The sequence below is a fragment of the Pseudorca crassidens genome, chromosome X, assembly GCF_039906515.1.
Source record: "Pseudorca crassidens isolate mPseCra1 chromosome X, mPseCra1.hap1, whole genome shotgun sequence".
NCBI lineage: Eukaryota > Metazoa > Chordata > Mammalia > Artiodactyla > Delphinidae > Pseudorca > Pseudorca crassidens.
Genome location: NC_090317.1, coordinates 118,235,011 through 118,248,746, shown reverse-complemented (window position 1 = coordinate 118,248,746; position 13,736 = coordinate 118,235,011). Strand labels below are relative to the sequence as shown.

Below are 13,736 nucleotides of genomic sequence, written 5' to 3'. Positions count from 1 at the left end.
TTTCTTTTTCCAGCAACGTCTGGAGCTTGTATTCAAAGTGACATATGCAGGTGGTAGAGGCAGAAATTGTTTTTTTTTTTTTAATTATGGGCTTTAGATTTTTCCTAATCCAGATTTTGAGTCTGTACTGGGCAAAACAAGATTGTGTGTAGGGGGTATTTTTGAGGTATTTTCTTTAGAACAACTTGTTAAGGCATCATTCAGTTATAAGTCAAGATTTTATTATATTTAATTACTGTAGATTCATGTTGACAGAATTGTAAACCAAATAGGTATGGATTAATTCTAATCACATGTTGCACAAATATTCTTATTGCTGGCATTCATTAAATTATTATTATTAGTTATAATAGTTACAGCCCACAAGGACAGTACTTGCATTTGAAATGTTAACGCTTTTGATTGTTTTCACATATGATGCACGTTAGCTACCCACGTTAGGAAGAAAATCTATGTTATTCTTTTTTATGTGGATAAAAACCAGCAGAAGGATTATGATTTGATGTTTATTGATATTTCATATTGAGTAGTTTTGATTAAGAATGGTTTAGGGGGCTTCCCTGGTGGCACAGTGGTTAAGAATTCGCCTGTCAATGCAGGGGACACAGGTTTGAGTCCTGGTCCGGGAAGATCCCACATGCTGCGGAGCATCTAAGCCCGTGCGCCACAACGACTGAGCCTGCGCTCTAGAGCCCACGAGCCACAACTACTGAGCCCACGTGCCACAACTACTGAAGCCCAGGTGCCTAGAGCCCGTGCTCCGCAGCAATGAGAAGCCGGCACACCGCAACAAAGAGTAGCCCCTGCTTGCTGCAACTAGAGAAAGCCCGTGCACAGCAACGAAGACCCAATGCAGGCAAAACTAAATTAAAAAAAAAAAAAAAGAATTGGTTTAGGGGATTCCCTGGTGGCCCAGTGGTTAGTACTCTGTGCTTCCACTGCAGGGGGCCCAGGTTCAATCCCTGGTTGGGGAATTAAGATCCTGCAAGCTGCAGAGCAAGGCCAAAAAAAAAAAAAAATTGGTTTAGGGAAATGGTGCTTTTTCATATATTTATCACTGAACTTATAAGAAATGAGGGTCATCAAATGTATGAAAGGAAGGGCCAGACTGAACTTTTTTTTTTAAGAAGAAAAGCAATATTTTTATTATGGTCTTAAATAACAAGACTGAGTTTTAATAACCAGAACTGGTGGAATTGACTTGATGTGTCAGTTAGCTGATGAGAAAGGGAAAGTTGACAGAACATTGGTGAAGGCAATGATCGGGAAAAGAAAATCAGTTCTTGTTTATACCTCACCAGTTGGGATTTCTCAGTAAGGTAGTTATAAGATGATATAGTGCGGGAATAAAGATGCAGACCTACTAGAGAATGGACTTGAGCATATGGGGAGAGGGAAGGGTAAGCTGGGACAAAGTGAGAGAGTGGCATGGACATAGGTACACTACCAAATGTAAAGCCGATAGCTAGTGGGAAGCAGCCGCATAGCACAGGGAGATCAGCTCGATGTTTTGTGACCACCTAGAGGGGTGGGATAGGGAGGGTGGGAGGGAGACGCAAGAGGGAAGGGATGTGGGGATATATGTATATGTATAGCTGATTCACTTTGTTATAAAGCAGAAACTAACACACCATTGGAAAGCAATTATACTCCAATAAAGATGTTAAAAAAAAAAAGATGGTATAGTGAAACTGCTGAGGTTGTTTTTGGTTTTGTTTGGTTGGTTGTTGTTGTTGTTTTCCCAAGAGGAGCCTGATTTTTCAGTAAGTAAAGCTGGGAAGAAGAAAGGTGTTTTTTTGGAGTAAGATGCTATTCTAAGAAAGACTACCAAGTTGAAATGATCATTAAGATAGTCAAGTAGAATATTTTGGCTTTTCTGCCTGCAAAATGAACCTGAGATAAAATTTACCAAGATGCTCTGCATTTCTAGTTTTCAAACATAAAATGAAATAATTAAGTTTTCTCAAATCTCAAACCAAATCCAAATGAGAAAAATAACTTCTGCTGGACCACACTGAAGACAGACATTATTACTCCTAAATTTAACTTCTTATAAAACATCGTCAGTTACCACAAAAAAATATTGGAGTACACAATAATTTAGAAAACATTTAAAATTACCAAATATTATGACTTTAGAAAAAAATTTCAAGTTTAATTTTTAATTGTAATCTCTCAGCATAACTGAATAATGAAAAACAACGTATTCTATCTACATCTGCTAACATCATACCTTCCAAACCTATAGAGAACTTCTTATTCATTTATTTATTTATTTTTCGCTGCATTGGGTTTTTGTTGCTGCATGCGGGCTTTCTCTAGTTGCGGTGAGCGCGGGCTACTCTTCGTTGTGGTGTGCAGTCTTCTCATTGCAGTGGCTTCTCGTTGCGGAGCACGGGCTCTAGGCGTGCGGGTTTCAGTAGTTGTGGCACGCGGGCTCAGTAGTTGTGGCACACAGGCTTAGTTGCTCCGTGGCATGTGGGATCTTCCCAGACCAGGCAGGGCTTCAACCCGTGTCCCCTGCATTGGCAGGCGGATTCTCAACCACTGTGCCACCAGGGAAGCCCTAGAGAACTTCTAATTAATGAGCTTAGTAGCAATTCAGTATTAATGAGCTGAAGAGTATGTCATTGTCCTCTCTATCAGTTATCTGTTACTGCAATAATACTGTGTATTAAACAACTATAATAGCTCAGTAGCATGTAATAAACATTTCTTTTTGCTCACAAGTGTACAGATCAGCTGAGCACTTCTGCTGATCTTGGCAGACTTGATTTGGCAGTTTTTTGGGTCTTGGTTGGAGTTCCCTCGTGTTTACAGGTCTGCTGGCGCGTGGCTGATCTAGGATGGCCGTGGCTTGGGTGACTCAGCTCTGCTCCACATGGTCTTGGAGCTTTCAGTAGACTAGCCTGGGATTTGTGGTAGTGGCACAGTTTCAAAAGAGAGAGCGTGGAAGCATACAAGGCCTCCTGAGGCCGGCTTGGAACTGGTACATAACACTTCCACCATATTCTTTAGTCCAACTCAAGTCACAAACCCAACCCAGCTTCAAGGTCTGGGGAAGGAGACTCTTGATGAGAGTGGCTGCGAAATCACATTAAAAAGAGCATGACTAGAGGTTGGAGTAGAGAATTGGGGATACTTTTGCAATCAATCTACCGTATCACTTTTCATCTTTCTCCACCTGAATTGGCCAGATTTCTTTTCTTGGGCTGACTGTTTCATAGGCAGTCTAGCAAGAAAGAGATCCTGGGTCTCAGCACCTACTGAAATGGGCAGTGCAGGTAATCCGTTACACAGAAATATCTCTTCGAGAGAGAGGTCCTTTGGGAATTTCTGCCTATGGTTTGTTACCAAGAAGAAAAAGAAAATCATGTCAGAAAATTGGTTTTTATGTGACAAGAGAAACAAATCAATTACGTAAGTAGAATTTGAAGTGTCTAACAGGGAAAAGTTAAATGTTGCCATTTAATTTTCTGTAGATTCTGAATAGCCACAGATATTTGAACCAAATACAATGTATTGTTATGTTTCTAGCCCTATTAGTAAAAATCTGAGATATTAGAGTGGGCAAAAAAAAAATGTAGAGTTAGAGCTTCAGAGCATCAAAATACCTTGATTGACCAGTTTTCCCTGTGCTCCTCCCTCTCCTCCCCGCTGATGAACTCACTGCTTTGGTAAAATGTCCACCTGGGAAGGGATAATGATGCTTCATGTGAATGTACCTACTGATCTCAGAACAAATCATTCCTCATGGTTATGTGTGGGTTATCTTGGTATTCATAACACTTAGCACAGTGCCTTACATGGGCTAGGTATTCAAGAAGTTATTTATTGCATTTTAAGTATGGGAATGTAGATTTTTCCCCCCCTTTTCTGTCTTTCCATTTCCAGAATTAGTAACTCACCTTTTTGACAGCAACATCCAGGACAAGGATAGACAGGACTATTGGGTGTTGATAGACGTCCCAGACTCCTACTGTGGTCCTCGACTGCAATTTCCTCTCACTTTTACTGATATTGATTTACTGATTGAGGCCTTCAAGCAACAACAGGCAAGTAGAAGCAGATACTGTCCTGATTCTTGTACATAACATGTGCTATCTGTTGAATGAATAGATGAAAATACTACAGCAGAAATGCATTCCCTTGGGAAAAAACTTCACATTAAGTGAGAGCTACCCTCTGCTCTGCTTAACCCATTAAATACAAGTCTCCTCAGGTGCACAGAAACCTCCTCTCTATCTATAGGCTTACAGTATTTCCTTGTTCTTTTTCTGAGGTTTAATTCACATACTATAAAATTCACCATTTTAAAGTGTACGATTGATTCAGTGCTTTTTAGTACATTCACAAGATTGTGTAACAATCACTAATATCTAATTCCAGAACATTTTCTTCACCCCCAGAAGAAGTGCCGTACCCATTACCATTCCCTCCTCCCCCACTCCTGGCAACCACTGTTCTACTTTCTGTCTCTGTGGATTTGTCTCTTCTGGATATTTTGTACAAACGGAGTCATGTAATATGTTTCCTTTTGTATGTGGCTTATTTCCCGTAGCATAATGTTTTTAAGATTCATTCATGCCATAGTATATTTCATCACTCCTTTATTTTTATGGCTGACTAATACTCTATTATATGAGTATACCACATTTTTATCCATTCATCAGTGGATGAACATTTGGATTTTTTCTACCTTTTGGCTATTATGAGCAATGCTGCCATGAACATTTATGTGTAAGTTTTTATATGAACATATGTTTTCAATTCTGTTGTTTCTATATCTAGGAGTGGAATTGCTGAGTCATATGGTGACTCAATGTTTAACATTTTGAGGAACTGCTAAATTGTTTTCCACAGTGGCTGCACCATTTTACATTACCACTAGTAATAGGTGAGGGTTCCAGTTTCTCCACATTTTTTGCCAACATTTGTTATTTTATGTTTTAAAAAAATTTTTAATTTTATTATAGCTATCCTAGTTGTGTGTAAAGTGGTATCTAATTGTGGTTCTCATATGCATTTCCCTAATGGCTAAGATGTTGAGCATCTTTTCATGCTTACTGGCCATTTGTACACATTCTTTGGAGAAATGTCTATTCAGATCCTTTGCCCATTTTAAAATCAGGTTATTTGTCTTTTTACTATTGAGTTGTAAGGGTTCTTTATATATTCTGGATACAAGTCCCTTATCAGATATACAATTTGCAAATATTTTCTCCCATTCTGTAGGTTGTCTTGTCACTTTCTTAATAATGTCTTTTGAGTCACAAAAGTTTCTAATTTTGATGACGTCCAATTTATCTCCTTTTTTCTTTCGTTGCTTGTGTTTTGGCATCATATCTAAGAATCCATTGCTAAATCCAAGTTCATGAAGGTTTACCCCTATGTTTTCTTTTAAGAATTTTATAGTTTTAGCTCTGACATTTAGCTCTATGAGCCATTTTCAGTTAACATCTCTATATGGTATGAAGTATGGGTCCAACTTCATTCTTTGCATGTGGATATGCAGTTGTCCCTATACCTTTTGTTGAAGAATCTGTTCTTTCCGCATTGAATGGTTTTGGTTCCTTTGTAAAAAATTAATAGGCCATAGCTGTCTGGATTTATTTCTGGACTTCCAATTCTTTTCCATTGGTGTGTGTGTCTATCCATATGCCAGTACCACACTGTCTTGATTACTGTAGCTTTGTGGTAAGTTTTGAAATCAGGAAGTGTCAATCCTTTGACTTTGTTATTCTTTTTCAATATTGTTTTGGCATTTAGGGTCCCTTGCAGTGAATTTGAAGATTGACTTTTCCATTTATGCAAAAAAGCCCACTGAGATTTTGGTAGGGGTTGCACTGAATCTGTAGATTGCTTTGGGTAGTATTGTCTTCTTGACAATATTAAGTCTTCTAATCCATGAACATGGGATGTTTTTCCATTTATTTGGGTCTTCTTTAATTTCCTTCAGCTATGCTTTATAATTTTATACTTTTCAGTGTACAAGTCTTTCACTACCTTAAATTTATTCCTAGGTATTTTATTCTTTTGGTTGCTATTATAAAACGAATTGCTTTCTTAATTCCCTTTTGAACTGTTCATTGCTGGTGTATAGAAACACAACTGATTTTTGTGGGTTGATCTTTTACTCTGCAACTTTGGTGAATTCATTTATTAGCTCTAATATGTGTGTGTGTGTGTGTGTGTGTGTGTGTGTGTATTCTTTTGGATATTCTATATACAGGATCACATCATCTGTGAATAGAGTTTTACTTCTTCGTTTCTGGTTTAGATGCCTTTTATTTCTTTTTCTTGCCTAACTGCTCTGGCTAGGATTTCCAGTATAATGTTGAATAGCAGTGGTGAGAGTGGACATGCTTTTCTTGTTCCTGATCTTAGGGAGAAAGCTTTTAATCTTTTCACTATTGAGTTTGATGTTAGTTATGGTTTGGTTTTGTTTTGTTTTTAATAAATGCTGTTTATCAAGTTGAGGAAGTGTCCATCTATTCCTAGTTTTCTGAGTGGCTTTATCATGAAAAGGTGTTGGAATTTGTCAAATACTTTTTCTGCATTAGTTGAGATGATTGTGTGTTTTTTTCCCTTCATTATAGTAATGTTGTGTATTACATTGGTTAGTTTTCTTATGTTGAACCACTCTTATATTCCTGGAATAAATCCCACTTGGTTATGGTATATAATTCTTTAGAAATTCTGTTGGATTTGGTTTGCTGGTATCTTGTCAAGGATTTTTGCATTTTATTTGTAAGGGATACTGGTCTGTATTTTCTTTTTGTGTGGTGTCTTTATCTGGCTTTGATATCAAGGTAATACTGTCCTCATGAAATGAGTTAGGAATTGCTTCCTTCTCTTCTATTTTTTAGAAGAGTTTGAGAAGGATTGGTGTTACTTCTTTAAACGTTTCATAGAGTTCACCAGTGAAGCTGTCTGGTCTTGCACTTTTCTTTGTTAGGAAGTTTGTGATTAGTGATTCAATCTCTGTGTGTTCTAGATCTGTTCAGATTTTCTATTTCTTCTTGAGTGTTTTGATAATGTGTGTGTTTCCAGGAATTTGTCCATTTCATCTAAGTTATCTAATTTGTTAGTATACAGTTGTTCGTAATATTCTCTTATAATTCTTTTTATTTCTTTGAGGTCAGTGGTAATGTCCCCATTTTCATTTCTGATTATAGTTATTTGCACTTTCTCTCTTTTTTTTCTTGGCCAGTCTAGGTAAAATTTTGTCAATTTTGTAGCTCTTTTCAAAGAACCAACTTTTGGTTTTGTTGATTCTATTGGTTTTCTGTTCTCTATTTCATTTATCTGCACTCTAATCCCTATCTTCTTCCTTCTGCTGGCTTTCCGTTTAATTTGCTCTTCTTTTTCTAGCTCCTTAACTCATTACTGATGGGGGGATTTTTGTAGAAACTAATGCCTGTGGCTGGCGATTTTTATTTTGGCTGGCCAGAAAGTCAATTCTGTTATTTCACTAACACTTTGCAGGTTATTACATTCAGTAGTTATATCTGACACACCTGTAAAGTCTTCTAATTTTTGTGAAATGTTGTCTTCTATCCACTCTTCTGTAGAAGCAAAGGAGCATTCTCCAGCACCACGAGTTTCATTTTCACTTTCCGTATCAGAATCAATCACTAAGTTTTTTGTCTTTTTGTTGGTCTTGTATTCACATCGTCTGAATCAGAACTATATTCTGAAGAACTGTCATCTTCTGGACACTAGTATATATGTTGCTTGGACAGTCAGAGAAAGTTTCTGCATAAAATTCACGGAACAGTTCTTCTTCACTCAAAATTTCACAATGTGTCATTTTTGAAAATTTTACGTTTATGATATACACAAGGTTGGAGCAAAAACCTAATGGAGCAAAATGTGAATGATAATGACAATCATAAGTTATATGATGAACGCTTGATCAGTTTTAAGCTCTAACAACTTTGCATGGTGATGTTAATTGTATCACTCTCTAAAAACGTATTGATATGTCTCTGGTCAATGATGTTCAGATAACAAAAGACGTACTAATGTGTCTCTGGTCAATAATGTGTTAAGCATTAAGTCAGGCTTCTCATTCGAGATCTTTCTTCTTTCTTAATGTAGGCATTTACAGCCATACATTGCTCATTGAGCATTGCTTTTACTGTATCCCATAAGTTTTGGTATGTTGTGTTTTAATTTTTGTTCATCTCAAAGTATTTTCTAATTTCCCTCGTGATTTCTTCAACATATTCAAGAGTATGTTGTTTAATTTCCACATATTTGTGAACTTTCCAGTTTTCCTTCTGTTATTGATTTCTAGTTTCATTCCATTGTGGTCAGAGAAGATACTTTGTATGATTCCAGTCTTTCAGAATGTATTGAGGCTTGTTTTGTAGCCTAACATCTGGTCTATCCTAGAGAATGTTCCATGTGCACTTGTAAAAAAATGTGTAGTCTGCTGTTTTGGGTGGAGTCGTCTATAGATGTCTCTTAGGTCTAGTTGGGTGTGAGGTTTCCAAAGTTTCTTTTCTTTTAGGCTGTGTTCACCTAGTGTTTCGACAGAGATTTCCTTGAACACCAAGAGCCATTAAGAAAGAAAGAAAGAAAGAAAGGGGGGGGGGAAGGGAGGAGGAGGGAGGGAGGAGGAAAGAAAGGAGGAAAGAGGGAGGGGGAAGAAAGAGGGAGAGGGAAAGAAAGAAGGGAAGGGAACAGAGGGGAAGGAAAGGGAAGCAAGGAAAATCTAGTCTTTGCAGATTGGCTCTGTGTTGGTACACTCCTTTACTGCTTAGCCTGGCTGTTTACAAATCCATCTTAGCCTTTCCTTTCTGCTTGCACTGTGCCATTTTTAAGTTGCCTCTTTCTTAATTCAGCATTGGTTGCTGTGAGCTTTGACTATCTTCCAGAGTTCTGACAAAGCTGGGTCTGACAGGTTTTTTTGTTTGTTTGATCTGGTTTTTTGGCTTGATTTTTCAGTGTTTCTGCAGAGGGATGGGATCTTGGAACTACCTACTTCATTATTTTCTGACATCACCCCAGAACCCTCATTCTCAGGTTAGGACCTTAAGGGTGTACCCTAGGAGTAAGAGTGAATGAGAAGTACTGGCTCTGTAGGGACTGACGCAAAATTTTGAATCATCTAATTCCTGAAATTGAATTGATATCATCCTAGACAGCTAGTGCTCCTAGCCACCTGCCAAGAGAAAATTTCAACCCTCTCTGTAAGAAAATAGGGCCTTAAATGATTTCTTCAAGTTTTCATATACAGTATCCAGAACTTAACACAAATGTTAACCAGGCACAGGAGGATGCAAGATTCACAAAAGAAAACTGAGGCAAACAGCAAACAATGGAAACAAACCTATAGAGTTTTTCGATAATGGCATTATCAGACTCAGAGTTGAAAATAAATATGCTTAATATGCTCAAGGACAGAAAAGCTATGGCAAAAATTCAAGGAGCTATAATAGAAAAGATAGACAATTTTGATTTTATAAAAATGAAAAATATATGATGCTAAGGGAAGAATAAAAGGTTCAACATAGTGTACAATGTGCTCCCATTTGTTAACAAAATTAATAAGCATTGTATATTTTGATTTTTAAAAATTGAGATAAAATTCATATCACATAAAATTGATTGTTTTAACCATTTTAAATAAAGTGTATGATTCATTGGTTTTTAGTATATTCACAATGTGGTGCAACCATCACCACTAATTCCAGAACATTTTTATCATCCTCAAAACAAAACCCTGTACCTCATTCCCTCTTCTCCCTAGCCCCTGGCAACCACTAGTTTACTTTCTGTCTCTACAGATTTGCCTAATCTGTGCATTTTATATAAATAGAATCATATAATATGTGCCTTTTGTGTCTGGTGGCTTCTGCTTGGTATAATGTTCTCAAGGTTCATTCATGTTGTAGCATGTATCAGTCAGTACCTCATTCCTATTTTTGGTCGGATAATATTCCTTTGTGTGAATATACCACATTTTATTTAAGGGATTATGTACTTATACGTGTGTTTGCATATTCATATGTGGTTATATTGATTTTTTTAAAAATTTATTTTATTTATTTATTATTTTTGGCTGCATTGGGTCTTCGTTGCTGCGTGCGGGCTTCCTCTAGTTGCGGCAAGTAGGGGTTACTCTTCGTTGCGGTGCGCGGGCTTCTCATTGCAGTGGCTTCTCTTGTTGCGGAGCATGGGCTCTGGGCGCGAGGGCTTCAGTAGTTGTGGCGTGCAGGCTTCAGTAGTTGTGGCTCGCGGGCTCTAGAGCACAGACTCAGTAGTTGTGGCACACGGGCTTTGTTGCTCCACGGCATGTGGGATCTTCCCGGACCAGGGCTTGAACCCGTGTCCCCTGCATTGGCAGGTGGATTCCTAACCACTGTGCCACCAGGGAAGCCTGGTTGTATTGATTTTTATATGCTTGCAAGTGCATAGAATATTTTTTGGAAAGATACTCAAGATACTCTTAACAGTGGCTGTTTTGGGGAATAGGGAAAGGAGACTGAAGTCTGGGGAAGAAGGAAAATTGCTTTTCATTATTATACTCCTTTTTGCTGTTTAAATTTTTATTTCAACTTTAGAAATGTGGGGGTTTTTTTCATTTAAAAACTAGTTACTGTTTTAAAAAGAAAATCCTTTCAAAGTAATATTTTCCTCCCTCAGTGCCTTTAAAAGAATATGAGTATTTTATTCAAGTTGCCATTTAATCTGAATATATTTGTAAACATAGAAATCAACTTCTGAGTTAACTCTTTTGAGTATTTAATATTGCTATAAACACGATTATAATGCTACTTAAAGAGAAGTAGACTGGCTTTGTAGGGACTAATAATACCAAAGTGATTTTAACCAATTGAAAAAGGACCCAGAAAAAACATTTTCATAATAGGGATTTTCTGTTGTTGCAATATATCCTCAATGATTATTTGTTAATTTAACTTAATAAAACAACTGCCTTTTCAGACAGTAATTACTCTGATTAGCACTACAAATGGTCCAGAAAGTCTACAGTGGCAACTTAAGGTAACACTGAAGCCAGTTTTGGGAATCAATAAATTAAATATGGAAATTAAAATAAATCATGCTATCAGAGTGTTTTGCCTGTTCCTTTAAAATCTGGCTAAAGATTTGACTCACCGATTTAGAATGCTTTTTGGGGAAAATCCTTAGCAATCCATTAGGTTTGGAGAGACAGGAAATGTGGGTTGCTCCCCACTAATTAACATCCAGGGGACCTTCTCTTTCCTCCTAATTCTCACATTGCTTCCAATCCTGCTTCCTGGTTTTTTTTAAAAAAAATAAGTTTGGAGAATTTCATGATTAAATAATTTTAATAGGAAGTGGAAATGGAAAATAATTTCATTATTTTAATAGGAAGTGGAAATGGAAATTTCAGGACACCACGAGATAGGATTGTTCCAAAGTGTTCCTCTGTCCTGAATTCCATGCCCAAAGCGTTATCTGAACAATATGTAGATATGACCTCTCTCTCAGCCTCCAATAATCTAAACCAGTGCTGTCCAATAGGAATATAATGTGATCCACATACATAATTTAAAATCTTCCAGTAGTCAACATTATAAAGGCAAAAAGAAACAAGTGAAATTAATTTTAATAATGTATTTTATTTACTCCAACATATAAAATTATCATTTTAATATGTAATCATATTAAAAGTTTTTTATGAGATGTTTTACTTTTTTTTTCATACTGTCTTTAAAATCCAATGCGTATTTTGTGCTTACATGACATCTCAATTTTGACCCCATTTCAAGTGGTCAATAGCCCCATGTGACCAGTGTCTACTGCATTGGACAGTACAGGCGCAGACACTCCTGACTAGAAAGTGGTGTTAGCATCTGTTAAATTTGTATCAGCTACATCACTTTTTGAATTATGTATTTGGAATAGTTCATAATTTAAAAAAAGGGAGAACAACACACTGTATTTAAAAACAAATAAACAGAAAAGCCTGGAAGAGAAAACCCAGTAAATCTGTCCAAAACAATGCTGTCATCAACACTGTAACTGAAGGAGATCAAGGGATGAATAGTCATAATAGGAGCTAATCTGAATGGTTTATTTGAATTGGCAATATGTTGTATACTTACACTTGTATATAAGTGTGCTTGCTGTCCTGTAAACTCATGTCTGTGCACCAAATGTTGAGCCACACCTAGGACACCTGGCTCAGGAGTCCCTTGGGGCCTGTCTGGCTACCTTGTGAGACCTCCTAACCCAGCACCCCCATCTAATTCCCAGCCCCGGGGCAGGAGGTCACAAGCAAATGCAAAGCAGCTCCTCTTGAACAATCTCTCTCTGCTTCTCTCTTCCTTTCTACTTCTCTCTCTTTTCCCTCCTTCTCTTTACTTTTTTGCCTGCACATTTCCTTAGGGCAAGGGAGTCTCCTTTTTTTCTTGTCACCTCTCTTGGGCTCTAAGGACCAAGAATAATAAGAAATGTTCTGTGAATGGGTGATGTCAATTAAGAACATGAGAATATAGACATCCTAGGAACCATTCATTCATTCAACTTACACATCTCTAGTGAGGGCTTATTATGTGCCAGATACTGTGCTAGTATAACCTATTTAAAAATAATTTAGAGATTGTCGTGAACTACAGCTACCTGAAACGTGCTCATATGTTCCACCTATATTGCTTTCTACACACTCATGCCTTTTCTCCTAGTTCATGATATCTATTTCCTCTCCTTCGCCCTCACAGATACTTCATGCTTATTATGTCTTAGAGGTGCTATTTGAAACCAAGAAGCTCCTGCAGCAAATGCCGAATTTCACTCACATAAAAACTTCTCCCTCCAAAGAGATAACAATCTGTGGTAAGTTTCAGAGCAGTGTTGCCAAATTAATATTTAGGAGCCTCTTGGTTCTACATCATTGGCCTAACTTGAAAACTGTGTAAATTGGACTGTGTTAAGGGAAAAGTGTTAATATAGAGTTTTCTATCATGATAGTACTGTTTCCTATCTTGTCTTTGTTTTGCATACCAGCTGGCAGGAATTAATTATGTGAGAAATTAAAGAACTCATAGCTTTTTATAAAGGCAGGCAGCATTTTAATACAGAAAATCACCCATGGGTGGAATAAGTGTTCTTTGCCCTCCCTCTGGCTCTCATTATCTTTGTTCAATGTAGCTTTTTCTAGGTGGGCCTCTGCATGCCACTTATGCTGGGAAGAGAAAAGCCCAAGGAAGGGTGGAGACTAAATTCTTCTCTGCCCTCGGCTGCTGTTTTAGATTTTTCCAACTGGTCTCTGCAGCTTTTAGAAGAGTGGGAATGTCCCAGAAATCTGTTCCTTGTTCTTCTAAATAACAAGAGCTGAGATTTTGTTATCATATAGGCCAGTCTGACAGGATATTGCTTCAAGAAGCAGTACACATTGAAATTCAACACAGTTGGTGCTCAGCGTGCTTGCAACTGTCTGAGAATGGAGTGCGTGGAAGGAACAGCAATTCCCTTAACTTCTAATTAAGCCTTTAGGTTACAAAACAGTGATTGTTATTTTCCAAATCAATTTTTAGCCCATGTTTCTTTTACTCTGGCAGGTAGAATGGATTTGACAATCTAATTAAACTATTTCCTTTCTAGCATCTGATAGTGGTGACAGGGACTCGATGTAGCAGTACATGCTCCTTGACATGTCCTGACTCAGGCTTTTGAAGAGTCCTTAATGGTTCAATTCCAGCCAAATCAGGCCACCACATCTCTGCCTTCCAGATGAT

General features: G+C 37.5%; 1 protein-coding gene across 1 annotated transcript in view; it reads left to right on the top strand.

Annotated features, from left to right (window-relative positions):
- PPEF1 (protein phosphatase with EF-hand domain 1) overlaps nucleotides 1–13,736 on the top strand; it is a 150,497-nt gene that overhangs the window by 76,680 nt on the left and 60,081 nt on the right. Inside the window, exons 8-9 of the mRNA XM_067723474.1 lie at nucleotides 3,895–4,055; nucleotides 12,720–12,834. Coding sequence (XP_067579575.1) covers nucleotides 3,895–4,055; nucleotides 12,720–12,834 — 276 coding nt within the window. The remainder of the gene's footprint in view (nucleotides 1–3,894; nucleotides 4,056–12,719; nucleotides 12,835–13,736) is intronic.